The 17,343-nt window shown below is 53.1% G+C and overlaps 1 protein-coding gene across 7 annotated transcripts in view; it reads right to left on the bottom strand.

Annotated features, from left to right (window-relative positions):
* Positions 1–553: 553 nt before the first annotated feature.
* Positions 554–17,343, bottom strand: part of DUS2 (dihydrouridine synthase 2) — a 45,300-nt gene continuing 28,510 nt past the window's right edge. For all 7 annotated transcript variants that reach the window (XM_069550137.1, XM_069550139.1, XM_069550140.1 and 4 more), the window contains 10 exons: positions 13,892–13,939; positions 11,298–11,363; positions 11,037–11,107; positions 8,955–9,041; positions 7,474–7,642; positions 5,239–5,360; positions 3,920–4,069; positions 2,502–2,589; positions 1,327–1,400; positions 554–1,099 (listed from right to left, as the gene is read on the bottom strand). In XM_069550137.1, coding sequence (XP_069406238.1) covers positions 862–1,099; positions 1,327–1,400; positions 2,502–2,589; positions 3,920–4,069; positions 5,239–5,360; positions 7,474–7,642; positions 8,955–9,041; positions 11,037–11,107; positions 11,298–11,363; positions 13,892–13,939 — 1,113 coding nt within the window. In that variant the 3' untranslated portion in view covers positions 554–861. The remainder of the gene's footprint in view (positions 1,100–1,326; positions 1,401–2,501; positions 2,590–3,919; positions 4,070–5,238; positions 5,361–7,473; positions 7,643–8,954; positions 9,042–11,036; positions 11,108–11,297; positions 11,364–13,891; positions 13,940–17,343) is intronic.

Genomic DNA, 17,343 nt, shown 5'->3' with positions numbered 1-17,343 from the left:
AGCCGTTTGTTTGCTTCTCACTGCCAGGAGGAAATTAAAGAGAATCTGCCACTTCCTTCCGACCCAATGGGATGGGATGGTGGGGGCGGAAGGCGGGGGAGCAGTGGCGTGGGCGGGCAATCACAAGGGCCCCAAATTGCTGTCATCAGCAGCCTCTGGTGTCCTCTGCCCAGAGCGGGTGCCTCATAGGTCTGAACTCCAGCTAGCTGGGGTGGGTCACACTGAGCATCCCCTACCCCGCCACTTGCCTGACCTGGTCCCTTACCAGGGTACCAGATACCCTAACAGTTCCCCTAGATTCCATATCATCTCTCATCAGGAAAGCCAACTGATGGCCAGTGCCTCAGGTTTAGCATCTGCAGAATGGGCCTCGCTCAACTTGAGTCCAGGAGTCCAGTGAGCATTAAAGGTGATATGCCATTCCCCACCTCCATCTAGGATGGGTAGGAGAAATGCTTCAGGAATCCCCAGCTCTACCCAGAGGCTGGAAGCAGACTAATGGCAAGACATCCATCCGTGCGTAAAGAGCCAGGCTGAAACAGTCAGCCAGGGGTAAGGGTGGTGGGTGTCTTTATTGCACTGTACCAATGTCAGGTTGCGGAGATGCCGCCTGAGAGCTCCTGTTTTCAAAGAAAATACTGAGGTCGCTGGGAACTTGGCTCTGCTGCTCAGACCCACTGAGGGAGATGGACACTCTGGGCACTGCTCGGCCTATGCTCCAGGCTGCTGACCCAAGCCAGAACCTCTTAATTCCTGTCCACCAGGGGCAGAAAATTGTCCAGTGGCATCTGGCTGATGCTCTGCATCCACAGCCATCCTAGGGCCAGGCCCAGGGAGGGGCTGGCCAGGGAGGGACAGTGGTCACCAGCCTTCCAGGGGGCTCTCTTGACCACCTGCCAAGGCTACGAAAGGCTTCTTGCACAGCTCCCCAGGCACGGCTGGCTCCTGAGTTGTGGGGTCCCCAGGGTCCTGGTCAAGGGCCTCCCGCTTGCGCTTGTGCAAGGAGGGGCTCTCCTCACCCAGCCGACCCTCTGGGAGGCCCTGGCTCCGCAGACAAACGATGGCTGCAGCCTGCTCCGCCAGTTTCTTGGACTTGTCCCTGGGTAGACGAGGTAAGGGACAATAAGGCAGGGAGATAGGCAGACTGGTTACAGGCTGAGAGGCTTGACTCTATACACCCTTGGCAGAAATTCTGACAAAACTGGGGAAGGGGTCATCACCCAGGGACACCACTGTCTAGGTACACCGGCCCCCCTAACCCTCCCAGGCCAATGCAAGGATCAGGCCCTGCTGCCAACCCTCATGCCCACTGATGAGAAAACTCACCACAAGGTAGACTGGTACTTTCGTTCAGCAACAGTGACAACAGAAGAGAAGAGGCGATCCAGGGGCCGCTGGACCTGGTACAGAGAGAGCAAAGGAAACAGAGACAGCTGCATGAGAGCCAGAGGGCCAAGCCCTGGAGGCCCACCTGCCAGGATCACAACAAAGGTAGAGAAAAGGAATTACTTTCACCTAGGTCACACGAAGGCTACCTCCATCACATGCTCCTCCCAGGAAGGGCCTGTATGCATCTTCCAGGGAAGAGAGGCAGATACACAGTCAACGACATCCCAGTGTGTCAGGGGTTCTGTCATGGACCTAAGCGAAAGGCCATCACAGCCCTCAACTGCGCATGACTGTGGAGCTTTCTCCCGCTGACATCTGGATAGGCCAGGTCCCCTCGGTGAGGGGGAGTTCACCAGATGGCAAAGGGGTGAGAGGGGACAAGAACAGGGGCGCAGAAAGTACACCAGGCAGAGCGACCAGGTGGAGTGGTGGGTGGGCAGCTGAGCGGGCGTGACCTGAAGTGGAAAGACACGTGGGGCGCGCGTGCTTTGTGCTGAGGTGGGAGGGCTGGATCCCAAAGGTGCTGGGGAGCTGATGAGGATGTGAGCAAGGGAGACAGAGTCAGATTTGTTTTGGAAAAGTCACTCTGGCAAATGGAGACACCAGGCCCAGAAGATACAAGCTTGGATGTCCACAGGCCAGTTTAGAAGAGACAGAGCAACCTAAACAGGCACGGCCATGGGGACCAAAGGAAGTGAAGCAAGACTATCTCAGTTTCCACTGAGGGGCCCAGATGTGGGGGGCCCAATTCTGTGCCCCATTGGCTGAGGCCTGGTCCAAAAACCCGTCAGTCTAACTTTCAGGTTGGATCATCCTTCCTAAGCCAGTCAGCCCTTTTCAGAGATGAGACCCCTGCCCAGGCAATGCCACCAGAAGGGACCAGCCTGAGCACTACTTACTTAAGTCTCTAGTTCGTTATATGAAAGTGGCCAGAACTAGACAGTAGGGCCACTGTCACCGGGAAGGAACTAGTGGCATTCAGCCCACAGAAGGCAACATCAGGCTCCAGCCAAGTGGCCTGGAGCCCAGGCAGAGCTATGGGTGGGCTGGGGGCCACAGCGGCAGCGGGAGTGCATGGGCTGGACGAGGGCAGGACACAGCCAGGAACTCACCGTTTCATATACCGGCTGTGCCAGCTTCTCCCTCCGGCACCACTCCAGCAGGCACATCTTGGGGGTGATCTGGGGTGAATATGCTCGCCTGGAGAGAGGCAGGGAAGGGGTCAGGGCCCACCGACCATCAGCACTGCATTCCTCAGCAGGGGCCTGACTCAGTGCCTGGAGGAGCTGCATGAACTGAGACCACAGACTGCTACCTCAGGACTCCTGCTCCGAGTCCCTGCATCTCCCGCTTCTGTCCCACCTGCAGCTTGGGGCCTGCGTTCTACCTGAAGGGAAGACGAGCTTCAGCTGCTTGGGGAATCACAGTGGGAAGTGTGCGCCAGCCTGGAAAACAGCTTATACAGCCAAGAAGGGAGGTACCATTTGCCTCTCAAGACAACCTCAGGAGGGAGTGGGTAGGAGTGGGGAGCAAGGTTGTCACACAATGGTCTCAGGCTCTAGCTCCACCCCGATTATGTCCCCTGAGTGTCAGTGGGCACAGTGGACTCTGGCTCCAGAGCCAAGTTGGTGACAGGGACGGAAGCACCATATTCCAACTTCCCACCAGGAGCTCTCCCGAGGTATGACTGCCCAACAGTTGAGCCCACATCCCACCTCCCAAGTCCCTGCCAGACAAGACTGACTCCTTGTCTGGGTCTGGGGACCAGAGAAAGGCTCAGATCCTAGGTCACAGAGGATAAGGGCCAGGGCCCCATTTGAAGCTGAGTCACCGGCTGAGGCAATAATTGGCCTGAGGTTACTTCTGCCTACAGACAGCACCACAGGCCTAACAAGGGGCAGTGAAGGGTGGACTGTTCAGCTAGATAAAGGCTCAGGGCCTGAGGCTCTTTTGGAGCTTCTTATGGGCAGCTAATTCCTGAGGACCAAGGTAAAAACCGGGGCTTCCCTGGTGACTCAAATGGTAAAGAATCTGCTTGCAATGCGGGAGACCTGGGTTCAATCCCTGGGTCAGGAAGATCCCCTGTAGAGGAAATGGCAACCCACTCTAGTATTCTTGTCTGGAGAATTCCATGGACAGAGGAGCTTGGTGGGCTACAGTCCATGGGGTCACAAAGAGTCAGATATTACTGAGTGACTAATACTTTCACTACTTTTTCAGGGAGAAAACACATTTTTCAGTAAAAGAAGGGGACAAGTCTCCCCAGATTGAGTTGTGGGAGGGGATGAGTCTGGAAAAAGGTATAGTTTAGTCACCCTTGGGACAGCATGCACACCCTGACAGTACTGCCTGGGCTTTCAGGGTCTGTCTTCTCCAAAGTGCCTTCTTTGGGTTGCTGAAAACTGAGAACAAGCGTCCAGAATAAAGGAGGCCTGTGGTCCCATGGCTTGGCATTAACCAGCCAGCTTGCTGGCCCAGTCAGACCTGAGGACTGGCCCTGGCCCAAGCTGAAGCCAAACTGGAGACCTACCGGTCAAACTTGATGGCCATCTTAATGATACCAGAAGTGTCTTCAGCTGGTTCCTCTGCTTCCTCTGGGCTCCTGGCCAGAAGTTTGGCCCGTCGGGCGTCCAGATCTCGTGTCGTCTCCTCATAGAAGGCACCAAGGCCAAAGGCCTCACTTTGAAGGGATAAGAAGAGTAGGGCAAGCCCCTTAGTGCAGCCAGTGCTCAGGAAACTGCTGCAGAAACCCAGGGCCTGCCACTGAGAAATGTCCCCTACACACACTGGAACACCACCAGGGTTGAGCCATTGGAAGGTGCTTCCTACACCTCCCTGTGATCAGCCTGAACTAGCAGTTGGAGAATGGAGCAGGTGCCCCCTAAGCATGAGCAGTGGAGAGCGGGCTGAGCTGGGTGGAAAAGGTTCCGAATGTCACTGAAGCCGTTTTTCCAAGGAGGAACACACAGGCAGGTGTCCCCAGCCAGCAGTGGGTAAAGGACCAAGCGCTGGGGGTATGCACAGCCTCATTCTCATGTGGGCCAGTGGGAGGAAGACACGGAGGCCTGACCACTGACTGGTTCCCCACTTCCCACCCTGACCACAGACAGTTAGGCCAAACCTAAAATGAGTTACTACCCAGAGCGACAAGGTACTGAGGTCGAGCTGGTTAAGCCACATGGGAGAGGGACAGACTGAGCACCTCAAGCCCAGGGCGAGGAGGAAGGTTCTGGCAAGGCTCTTCCCTCTGGGAGCATCTTAAGGACTGGAGGCTGCCTGAGGGCGAGCCTGATCCAGAAAGCCTTCTCTGGGGGAAGGAGGGTAAAGACTGCGAACGTGCAGGAGAGACAGCATCCAGGCAGGAGGCCCCATACAAGCACAGGAAGGACAGGCATGAGGCCAGGTTGTGATGGTCCCCAAAGTCTACCACCTGAATTGGAGCTCCAGCAGACCTAGAGAACCAAGGGGTGGCCATAGATGGGGTGAAGGTATGGGCACAGGCCGGGGGTTCCATCCTAAGACCCCAAGTCTCCTAACCATTGGATCCTGGTGGCCTGGCATGTGACAGATCTGTGACCAGGAAAGCCCCTTCCTCCCCAGGGATTCCCAAGACCAGCCCTCACCTTCCTCCATCCCACTGGTGCCCTAGTTTCCAAACTTCTGCTGCTGAGATCAGTCCAGGGATGGTAGGTTCTAAAGCTTTGCAAGTACCCCCTTCTGTAAGGCAAAGCTGTATCCTGCAGCATTCTGCAAATCCACCCCCACGGTCCCCTGGTAGTCAGTTTAGGGCTCAGGGTCAGGTCCGGGGTATGTCTGCATGGACAGATGACACCCCGTTGCCCCTCTCACCAAATTTCCTGGGAAGACTGGGCAGCATGGAGTAACCTTCCCTGGGGTGATTCCAGCTGTTCTCGCAGCATCTGGCACAAGCAGTACTTGGTGTTGGTGTAGTGGTTGTCATACTGCACAGCCTGCAAGAAGAACTGCCGTGAGCCCCCCTACTGCCCAGGCAGGTTCTGAGGCCCGTGCTGCTCTGACAGCGGGAAAAGTGGCTCCAAGGAGGCCTGAGAGGGGCCTGGAGCTGAGGCCCCCACAAAAGAGCCACCTCCACCTTGGCCATCTACTCCTCTGGTTAGTGACACAAGGCTTTAGGGTTGCAGCCAAGGCCCCCAGTCAGGAGAACACTCTACTGGACAGCCTTAGTAAGGTCCAGATGTGCAGGGAGCTGCTCCCGCATCAGCTACCACTGAGGACCTGCTGCCAAGCATCTCCCTCCCATGGTGAGGAGCGGGGAACAGCCAAGCACAGGTGTGGCAGGACAAGCCCCAGGACAGGTGTGAGATTCCTCTACTCCTTATAACCCTGGCAGGCACCTGCCACTACCACATCTTAAACACCCTGTCTACAGCTTCCCCCAACGAGGGAAAACCCAGCATCATGGACCAAGCATGTTCACATGTGTTACGAGCTCAACAAATGGGTATCACTACTCAGATGGGGAAATGCAGGCTCAAGGAGGCAAGTCGAGTGCCTGGGGATGCCCAGTGGAAGCTGGCCTGGCTGGGGAGGGCAGGAGAGCAAGGGTCGAAGGGTGCCCCAGCCCCCTAGAACCCACCCCTCCACTGCTCACCCTCTACACTCTTCTAATCCCTCCACCTAGGCTTGTGTCTTCAGGCCTTGCCTCAGTGCGTCACGACAAAGCAGAGACCCAGGGGTAAGTCCCGGCCAGCGGCAAGGCCTTGACTCAGCTTGTTTGGGACAGAGGCACCTGACTGGATCAGAAGCAGCCCTGCCTGTGCTGGAAAGCCACTCCCTTTCTCTGGCCCAACACACCCTCGTGAGGTGCTGCCAAGGGACGGGCTGGGCAGGAAGGATACCATCACCATTCAGCCAGTGAGAGAGCTTGGCTCTTTTGACTATGCCACCCCAGCCACAGGCCACCAGCCAGCCCACCTAGGCTGAGCCCAGCTCCTCACCTCTGGCTGACCTAGGCCATCGGAGAACCTGGTGGTCACTAACCTGGCCAATAGGACATCTGGGACCAAGGGGATGAAGACTGAAGCAGTGAGCAGAAGAGGCTTGAGAACAGAGGCTGCCGGCTCTGGGCACGGGCCTCAGGGCCTCCCCCACCCCCAGCTTGCTCAGCACTGAGGACACCCACATATCATGGCAGCCACAATTGTCTAGGCATGGTCATGGCCGCCTGAGAGTCTGAGAAGCTCCTGACCCCTAGGTGGGTGGCAGCTCCAGGACTGAAGAGGAGGGTGGGAGTCTGTGGACCACTCACTGTCTCTGCTGACAGTCACACACACACAGCTGGTCAGAGAGTCCCACAGGGTGCCAGGGCTGTGCCAATGAGACACAGTAGGTGACAAAAAAACTCCTTTATAGGAAATGCCCTGGCACTATCATCACCATCCTGGTGGGAAGAAAAAGCTATTCCCCAAGGAAAGGGTTAAAGTTAGGCTACTTCCTGAGTCAGAGGAAGTAGCCCAACTGGGAATTACATTTTCACTTTTTTTGCTTTCTGGGAATTACAAGAGAAGAGCTTGAGAAGTGATTATGACTGATGGCCAGGTGACACGTCTTTATGGAGAGAATCTGTCAGCAACAGCCACCATGATGTCTATTCCTGGCTGTGGCTGCTGAAGTGCCTACCCACTGGCACTGGCACTGTGCACACAGGAGGCAGAGGGGTGACAGGGACTCAGAGAAAGTTATCATGGGTTAGGGGCCCCAACAGCATCCTGGATCCAGAGGCCCATGCAATGACCCCCACACCTTGGAGGCTTTAAAAGGGGGTGATTGAAGGGCCATGACCCTCTCCCCACCAGCAGCCCACTCTTCACACTGCAGCCAGGAAAACCCACTGCCTCGCGACAAGACAAAGGAAAAGAGAGGAACCACAGGGGCTGCCGGAGGCTTGCCACTGCTACTGCTAAGTCACTTCAGTCGTGTCTGACTCTGTGCGACCCCATAGACACCAGCCCACCAGGCTCCCCCGTGAGACTCACCCAAATCACTTTCTGCAGAAAGCGGGCAGACAGAGAGAAAAGTTTGTTGTGAAAAAGTGTGTAGACGTACATATCTGATGTACTTCTGCATGACCTCTTCCAAGGGCCGTGGACCCTCCCTGAGGAAGATGGACGGGTTCCACATAGCTGCCCGGGCCACCATCACTGAAGAGGCTGCCGTGGCTCGTCGGAAGTCCTCTATATCCAAATACCCTTGGATGTGGTCGTGAGATCCTCCACTGAAAAACAACAGCCGGCGGGGATGGGGGGTTGGTGAAGGGTAGCCCCAGCCTCGTACCAGCATTGTCAGAAACAGGCAACTCCTGGATCTGCCGCTTATTAAGTATGTGGCTTTGGCCAAGCCCTTCAACTATGACAGCTTCGGAGACTGGAGAGCACAACACACACCCTGCTGTGGGGCCAGGAACAGTGAGTGAGATGATAGAGTACGGCAGCCCAAACTGTGCCTGGCACTTCACAGGTACTCAGGAAGATTACCCTCCCCAGCCCCTCATCCTCAACAGTGACTAAAGCCAGCCCATGTCTGAAGGACAGCTATCTGTACCCGGATACAGGGATGACAGGAAAAGCCCCAGGCTGGGGCCCTACCTGCCCACTAATGGCTGGATTAAACCCTAGAAAGGGAACACATCCAGTGCGGTCATGAGAGGAAGGAAGGGAGGCCTGGTGTGGTCGCAGTTTCCCTTCAGGCCATCCTATGGCCGCTTGGAAATTGCTCTTTGTTTCATTAGGAGCCAGGTGGCACCCTCAGCTCAAAGACAGCAGTGTGTGTGGGATGAGGGGTGGAGGAGCTCCCTCAGGTAGCAACAGAGTCTAGGGTCTTGAGTAGCCCCATCCTCTCTCCAAGCCACCACTAACCCACCTTGGCCTGGGCAAAGTGGGCCTGGCTGCCACCACCGCCCCCCACCCCTGCCTTAGCTTCCCACTCCCTGACTCCAGGCAGGCAGGACTTTCGTCAGGGCTTTAGAACCTCTGTTTCCAACCTGCCATTGGGCAGGAACAGGGCTGAGCTGGACTCCCAACTGGCTGACACAGGCCAGCTCCCCAGTAACACCAAGACACTGCTGTCCCACTGCTGAGCCAGCAGGCTGGTCATCAGTCCCTGACCCCTGCCAGGACCTGGGCTTTGGCCTGAGACCTGCCTCCTGCCCCTGAGCCGCGGCTCTCTGTGCTCTGGCATGGATTGCCTCCATACCCCACACACCTAGCCCTGGGTGACGCCACCTTCCCCGGGGGCCTTTCGGCAGCCTCTTTCTTGCTCTCTCCCTAAACACTTCCACCTCGACCCTTCCATCAGAATGCCCTGGGCCCCTGCCTACCACATACTTACGTCAGCCGCTCACCAGAGGCCAAGGGACATGACGGATACTTTTTAGCCTTGCTCCCAAGTTCATTTTTGCCACATTCTTGTCTTCTTTTCCCTGAGGGTCATTTTTTGATGCTATCTCATTCCATTTTCTGTTTGTCAGTTCAAGTCCCTCTGAGTAAAATGAGGCATAAAAGAACAAACAAGGAGGAAGGGAGGCTTACTTGGCTATGACGGGAATGGAGAGGGTTTCGGCGATGGCTTTGATGGCTTCGCAGCTGACAGGGTGCTGGGGCCGCTCCTCTCGCTTCCTTGGTGATAAAGAGATGGGGCTGGGGGCTGAATGCCAAAGGCTGCATCACACTGAGCCCCAGTGACATGAGCCAGACCTGACAGTCCTCCCTGCTGGCACTCAGGAAGGCTGAGTGGCCAGCAGGGACAGGGCTCCAGGCTACAGGGCATGGCTCTCCCTGACCCCAGCTGCAGGACACGGGCAGTGCAGGTACACACCGAATCCAGCCCTCAGAGGCCCGCAGGTGAGGCGTGGCTATTGGGAGCCGATGAGGGTGGTCACATGGCCACCCCCAACTTCTCCTCGCCTCTGCCGGAGATGAGGGACACTGCCGTAAGAATGCGGGACACTGCCCTAAGAATGCGGGACACTGCCCTAAGAATGAGGGACACTGCTCCTACTGTCCTGGTCTTGCCCTTCCCGGGGGACAGGGAACAGCTGCTGCCGCTCAGACGGGCCACTCCCACACAGCTGCCTGTGCTGAAGTCAAGCTGGGCGGCTGGTCCTGGGGAGAGGCAGCTGGCACGGGCAGGCCACAGACCAGGGCTGCCACCAAGGGTCACGGGGAGGCGGGGCCACAGCCCGAGGCCCCTGAATCTAAGATCAGCTGCAAGAAGTTCCTGTGTATGAGTGAGTGAGTCTTAGGGATGCTAAGGTAAACCCCAACCTGAGCTGTGCTCACGGGTGAACCAGATGGCCAACCAAACAGCCCTTGCCCAGGCCCTATTTACGGTGTCCCTCTGCTATACTCCTCACCCAAAGTGTCAGGGCCCACAGGGCCCAAGAAAGTCCCATCAATCCAATATCCACCTCCACCTTCCCACATCCCTAGCAGCCCAATTCTAACCCATCCTTAACAGCTTTGATAGCCAGAAAGTCCCTCTTTAAACTTGCCCAATTCTGTCTTTCTAGTCTTTCCAACTACTGGGAAAAAGGAATAGCTTTATTTATTCAGGGAACACTATCTGCCAGGCACTATGCCAAGACTGTATATTCACAATCTCATAAAAGCTTCGCGACAACCCTATAAAGCAGAAACTATCTTAATTTCCAAATGAGGGCTGTAGTGCTCAGAGGTTAAATAACTTGTCCAAGGACACATAGCCAACCAGCAGCAGAGCTGGGATTTGAAGCCAGGCATCTGAGCCCAGAGCCTGCTGCCTCTGGAAGGGGTGTGTATGTATAGGTGTGTGGCCTTTAACCTCCCCCTGCTGGCTTCAACACACAGCTCTGCTTTTCTCTGTTTTTATATGTTGAAGTTCTGGGTTCCCATCTCTGAAAATGCTATAATAGACACACCTGCAAGAAATGGGCTGTTCCTATAAGACCCTTGAACTCACAAGGAACATCATTCAGAAGGGAGGTCACTCCAGCCGACATTGGCCAACCTGGGATTTGGTACACAAGTACATCCTGGACACAGGGAGCAAGTTTGACTGGGAAACCAAGGATAGCCTTCAGCAACACCTCAGGTCTCAGCAGAGAACACATTCGCTACAGACCTAAGGACTGTTTAAAGCAGTCCCTGGGACAGCTGGTAGTCCAATGAGGGCAGACAAAAGAGGCGGTGCCTATGGAAGAACAGTGGTCTGCCTGGGGTCATTTGGGAGAAAAGTTAGTGCTGAATGTAGTGGAAAGAAAATGAGATTCAGAGGCAGAGTTCTAATTCCACCACTTCCTGACTGCACGACCCAGTTTTGAGCAAATCACTCGATCTCTAGCATTTGCACATCCTGAGGTAGGGGCATTTCTCCTTCCCTTTGGTGTGTCTGTATCTTTGAAGCTCAGTGCAGTCTCTACCACCCAGTAGATGCTCAATGAATAAAACAAAGAAAAATGCAACCCCAGAAAGGGTTGGACTGCCCTCCAGACTCAGGGGGTGTCAAAGAGCTAAGCAAAGAGCTAGGCTGGGTACATAGAAGAGAAGCTGGTAGGTGCCCAGGGTCTGGTGAAGAAGCATCAAAATGGCTGAGGACCTCCGTGCAAGTCGGTCACTAGCAAGGGGACAACTTACCTCCCGTGAACTGCGATGGCGGCAATGCCGGTCCTCTCTATCCGCTTCACAAGGCTTAGGGTGTCTTCCAGCTGAGGGACGGGGCCACACAGGGTGGTTACTGCAGCCACACAGGGAGCAGCTGCCAGCTCCCAAAGTGGGCTCAGATCTCCCCACTCCTCCAAATCTGACCCGTCCCCTCAAGAATCATTCACACCACCACCACCCCCGACCAACATCTGCAGGGAAAATGGACCTTCAGGTGTAACACACCATCCTTACCGATGGCAGGATGCGAATCTTGCAGGTCACAGGTCTGCGCGTCCCTTTCACAAGAGTGCTGAGGATCTATGGTAGGGGAGAACACAAGAACATCTGCCTCTTCCAGAATAATCACCACAGCTGCTTGTACTGATGAATTTCACTCCAGACCCGTGGAGCCCAGTGGCACAGACACATTTACGTCCATGTATGGGTAAATGTGAATGCATCTGTTGCACACCATCTACATGGAAGCTCAGTGAAGGAAGGAGCTCACCTTTTTTCTCCACTAGAGCCCCAGCCCCAGCAGTCCCTTACCTGGTCCATAGCAGTATACATATATTCAGTAAATGAATGAGTGAGGGAATGAATGTATGGATGGATCTACATCCATGCCTGTGCAGGACACAGTGTGATCCTTTGCTGGGACCAGGATCAGAATCAGCTGGAGAGGATCAGAATCAGCTGGAGAGCCTCAGAAATGCAGCTCCATAGATTCCACCTCTTCTTTCCTGAATGAGGCAGGGCTCAGGGGCAGGGCTTAGGAATGTATGTTTTCAAAAGACTGTGTCCAACATGTCCTCTCCTCAAAATGATTCTGAGGCCTAACACTGGTTGAGAACACATGGCTCACAGCTCCATTCCTGTCTGAAGGCATGAACCCTGAGTGCTGTGCCAGGGTCTGCCAAGTGTAGGAACAAGAGAGCTTAAACAGGTCCTGGGCCCGGTCCTCCCTTTCGGGGAGTCAGATATACAGCAGAGAAACTGGGGAAGGAAAAGACAACATTGTCATCCTACTTAAAAGGGTTTATTTTACACATTAATTGCAAAGGACTCTAAACACTGATCAAGAAAGTCACACAGGAAAGTGTCAGGGAAGTAACAACACCAGACCAAGAGTCAGAGACCAAGAGTCAGAGACCAAGAGAGGGGTAGATGACACTGCATGTCCATGACCTTACTATCTTTATCTTCTTCCCTCATCAAAAATTTGGGCCAGGAAAGCTAGAGGGAAGGTGATCCCAAGAGCCCTCTTCCAAGAAACTGGATCCCTGTCCAGCAGAGCAGAGGGGACATTGAGGCAGCCATTGCCAGTCTGTTTCTAGACAGGAGAGGGCAGCAGACAGCCAGGTTACAAGAACCAATGAAGGAGGCCTCTCTCAGGGACAGGCTAAGGCAGGGCCCTGCAGGAGACACTGGACCAAGAGGCTAGGCTGTTAGGACAGATCACAGGCAAGACAGGGCCTGCTGGCCCAGGTGCTACTTAAAAATAGTTAAGACAGAAATGAAGTGAGCTTCTGAGGTGAGCTGTGAATTCTGCTGCCTCTTGTGTGCAACGTGCCCAAAGAAGGGCAGTGGTGAAGACAGAGCTAACAGCATAGGTGGGAGAAACCAGGGGGCCAGAGGATAACAGAAATGCCTATATGTACATGTGAAGAAAACCCCCTATTGAGGCCCTTCCCCTAAGGGTGGACACGCACAACTGTCCACACACACTCCAGCCTGCAGAGAGGCATCTGAGGTCATTTTCTGTGCCTATCCATACCCAGGAAAAATGAGAAGGCCCCTAACTCACAAACATGCTGGATTTCCTAGACCCCAGAGACAGTGGGGCTGGAGGAATATACAAGGTTGAGCTGCTGACATGGCAATGGCACCTCTTATCAGTGGTGCCTTATCTCATGTTGTTAGCATGTGGGAAGCATTAGGGGGGCTCATTGGAAAAGACTCTGATGCTGGGTGGGATTGGGGGCAGGAGAAGAAGGGGACGACAGAGGATGAGATGGCTGGATGGCATCACTGACTCGATGGACGTGACTCTGAGTGAACTCCGGGAGTTGGTGATGGACAGGGAGGCCTGGCATGCTGCGATTCATGGGGTCGCAAAGTGTCGGACACAACTGAGCAACTGAACTGAACTGAAGGCCCAGAGACAGAAGTGGGGATGGAGGAGGAAAAGGAAATCAAAGTAGCTAATAGGAACAGCAAGGAGAAAGCTGGTGAACTAACAGAGAAAAGTCAAAGGTGCATGTGGTGTGACAGAAAATGTTACTCCCACATGCCTTGGCAGCTCACAACACTGGGTGGCAAACATCAGTCTGACCCTAACGCCTTGGAAACCTGGCCACCAGAATCACAGGGGAAGGGGACCAGAGGGGACTAATTCAGCTTACCTTGTATGGCCCTAGCTTGGCTTGCTCTCATACAGGTGGTGGACTCTGTCAGTGTGCAGGGGACCCACTGGGAGAGGCCAATACCCTATGCCTTGACACACGTGGCCACCGAGTATGTCCACAACCCACAGTTAGCCTGACCTGTGCTCTCATGATCTTCTCAGAAGGAAGAGAGGCATATAAGGTGGTTCTAAATGAGTCCTCAGGGCCCTTGGCTCTCGGCTGACACATCCCTAGCCCTGGGCTTTTCAGGAGCACCAAGGCTGTTGCAGGATGGCTCAGGAGTTCCTGAATCTGGCTGCATGTCAAAATCACCAGGAAGTATTTTAAAAAATTTCCAGAGTGAGTGACTCTCTCAGTCTCAGGGGAGGGGAGGGAAGGTGCTCCCAACAGCTCTAGCTCACAGGCACGCTTAAGAAACCTCTTAAGGGCAAGACTTACCTTCTCGATTTTGTCAGGATCTGACAGCAGGGCAGCTCCCATTCCTCCCTAAGGAAAAGCACATACAGGGGCTCTTACAGCTGGAGGAGGGCAGCTCCTCCCTGTGGGATGGCAACCTGGCAGCACCTCAGCACCTGCCTCCCAGAAACCAAGGTCCACTGGTGATCAGCACTTCTCCTGCGCAAGCAAGAAAGCAGCAGCATCTGCGCCCACAACACCAGGTATCAGTTTGACGAATTCTAAAAGCCGTCACTCTGATCCCCTTAGCAAGACCAGCAGGTCTACCTGGAAATGGGTTCTAAAAACATCATTTTTCAGCACTGCCCATTTCCTACCAAGGGTTTTAGTGCCTTAATAAACTAAACCCCACCAGCTGCCAAGCCTCTTTAAAAACAAAATGGATTGGTCTTCCTTTGAAAGGAGATCGAATCCACCTTCTTCCTATCCTACCATCACTTGCCACCACTGCCAGCAAAGCCACACAGAGGCACACAATCTGAAGTAATGTCCAGGCCCTGCTCCCCTGCCAGCAACAGTGGCCCCCCGGTCCTGGGCACTCAGACCATTGTCAAACTCTGACAAAATCCCCAACTAATGGAAACCAACAATCCCCAGAGCCACTTAAATCTCAACATGAATAACAGTCATCGTCTCTTGATGGTGAGATTACTGATGATTTTCCTGTTTTTGCTTCTTTTTTTTTTTTTTGTCCTTTTCTATATTATCCAAGTTCTGGACAATGGTATGAATTACTTTAATAACTGGAAGAGGGGGGAATGTTAAAAATCTGAATCCATTCAGAATGAGGTGAAGGGAAGAAAGACAAATCCAGTAAATATATGCTGTCAGTATATAAACTACAAACTAATGAATGCTCACAGAATATGCTCAGGAGGTTTTAAATTTACTTATTACAGTTTAATGTCATGTTTCAGAAATACACATTAGAACCAGAGAGAATGCTGAACTGGTACAGACTGAGTCTGCATTTCAGAGGAGAATGGGATGAGCAGGGCTTCTAGCCCTAGACTACCACAGACACAACCTTAGAGGCCTCAAGGAAGCCCTGGCCACTCACGCTGGCTCCACTGTCCCTCACCTCGCACACAATCCAGCCCTTCCTTATGGAATCGCAGAATCTAAACTCTGGTCTCTCTGCTCCGTCCCCAGCAATGGCTTTTCTAACTGGCATTTCTTTCCTTCCTCTCTCCTTCCCTCCCTTCCTTCTTCCCTTTCTATTTAACTTCTTAATTTGCCTTTTTAAATAGGCAACATATTAAAAATCTTAAAGGTTCAAAAGGATGAAGAGTAAGAACTCTCCCTGCTTAGAAGGAGAGAAAACTATTCAATTTATTTTTTTAATATGACTTCCATTTTTGCACCATGAGAAGAGAGCAGATATTCAGCTGGAAGGTACTGGGTACAGCGCACTGGGAGGTATCTGTTCTGATTGGTCAGTGCCAGTGCTGTGACCTTGTTAATTATCTGGAGTAGCACCCCTGCAAGGGAACCTTATTTCTTCTGTAAAACCAAAGAAAAACTTAGTTTCTTTCCCCAGGGGAAACAAGTGTCACCAGTTTCTTGTGTATCTTTCCAAATATATAAAAAGAAGTGTAAATATATATATTCATTCCCCACTTCCTGCACAGATATGGTGACACATCATATACAATCCTGTTCCTTGCTTTTTTCATGCCATGATGTCAGGGGGAATATTCCAACCATTTCAGCTCTGCTCCATACACAACTCAGGTGCACAAGGGAATAATTAGAAGGTAGCAAAACAGAGCCTGATGTTTTCAACTCCTTGCGTTCATGCTCAGCCATGTCCAATTCCTTGCCACCCCATGGACTGTATCGCCAGGCTCCTCTGCCCATAGGATTTCCCAGGCAAGAATACTGGAATGGGTTGCCATTTCCTACTCCAGGGGATCCTCCTGCCCCAGGGATTGAATCTGCATCTCCCGCATCTCCTGTGTTGGCAGGCAGGTTCTTTACCACTGAGCCACTTAGGAAGAGACAAGGGCAAACTTCCACAATTCCTTGAAGCAGCCACCCACAAAGGTCCTCTGGTTTTCAAGTATCCCAAGGGCCTTTCCCTCAGGCAGTCTCAGCCTCCTGGGCTAAAGCAAGGGTCCTTAGGCCAACCAACTCCAACCAACTCCTGAGAGCAGACTCTGGGCTATGGGGACAATCTGCCACATCTAGACTGCAGACTCTCGCACCCTATGATCAGGTTTCCGAGGTGACCCTGCAGGAGTTGCTCTGGTGCCTTGCACCCAGTTAGCTCCAAGCTGCCCTTTACATCCTCTCCAGGCCACCTCTTCCTCCCGCAGTCCCAGTGACCCTGAGACCAACCATCCTCTTGGCTGCCAGTCTACCCTCCCTCTGCCTCCACAACTCACCCCACCTCCCACTCCCAGTGTGATCATTTGCCAGCCAAGCACTGCCAAATTCAGCCCCAACTTGGCTTTTCTTCTCTCCATCCTTGGTTTCCCCTGTGGACTCAAGATACTCATTTCAGATATCTGTGTCCTGACGTCTAGCCTCTTTACACTTGAATCCACTAGACACATGGCTTCTAGATTAGCATTTCTATTTATAGAATATATTTGGAAAGACACACAAGGAACTAGTAATGCTGACTTCCCCTGGGGGAAGAGACGAAGTTTCTAATCACAAGCCTTCTCTGTTCCAAAACAGGTCAGAGATATCTAAAAAGTCAGAATTCAGTTAACCTGGTCTCAACCAAGATTTTCAATCACATGTTCCTCTGCTGCCTCTTCCCCTCCCAGTTCTCAACCCTCTGGTCAAATCAAGGTTCCCCGCCTCTACTTCATGTTGGCCTCCGGGTCCCAGCTTGTACCACTCTCTTGGCCTGCCAGGTCCCAAGCCTCCTCCTCAGGGACCACATTTCCCCACAAGAGCCTGTGTTTAAGGGCTGCCCTTCTGTTCCTTTCTCAGAGCTTCCACTGCAGTCCTGTCTGGTCTCTTCTGATATGACAATTTGGATACATATATTGCATCCTCTATTTTTATCATAAAAAAGACAGAGCTCTGTTCACATTTTTCTTTTAACATTTACACCATTTATTACTTGGGCACGAGTGCTCTGTGTGTGTGTGAATATTTATTTATGTATACATGTGTATGTGTATGCACATCTAAAATTTTTCCTGGACTTTCCTGGTGATCCAATGGTTAAGAATCCACCTGCCAATGCTGGGGACACCAGTTCAATTCCTAATCCAGGAAGACTGCACATGCCTCAGGGCAACTAAGGCATTTTCATCTGCTTCAAACCACCTCCAAAACCAAGACTGCACATGCCTTGTTGCTCCCCAATTGCTGAGTCAGCAGGCCCTAGAGCCTGTGCTCTGCAACAAGAGAAACCATGGCAATGAGAAACCCATGCTCCACAGCTAGAGAGTGGTCCCTACTCATCGCACTTA

This window comes from Ovis canadensis, chromosome 14 (assembly GCF_042477335.2).
Source record: "Ovis canadensis isolate MfBH-ARS-UI-01 breed Bighorn chromosome 14, ARS-UI_OviCan_v2, whole genome shotgun sequence".
Classification (NCBI taxonomy): Eukaryota; Metazoa; Chordata; class Mammalia; order Artiodactyla; family Bovidae; genus Ovis; species Ovis canadensis.
Note: the sequence above shows the minus strand (reverse complement) of the source record. Positions and strands in the feature narration are given on the sequence as shown.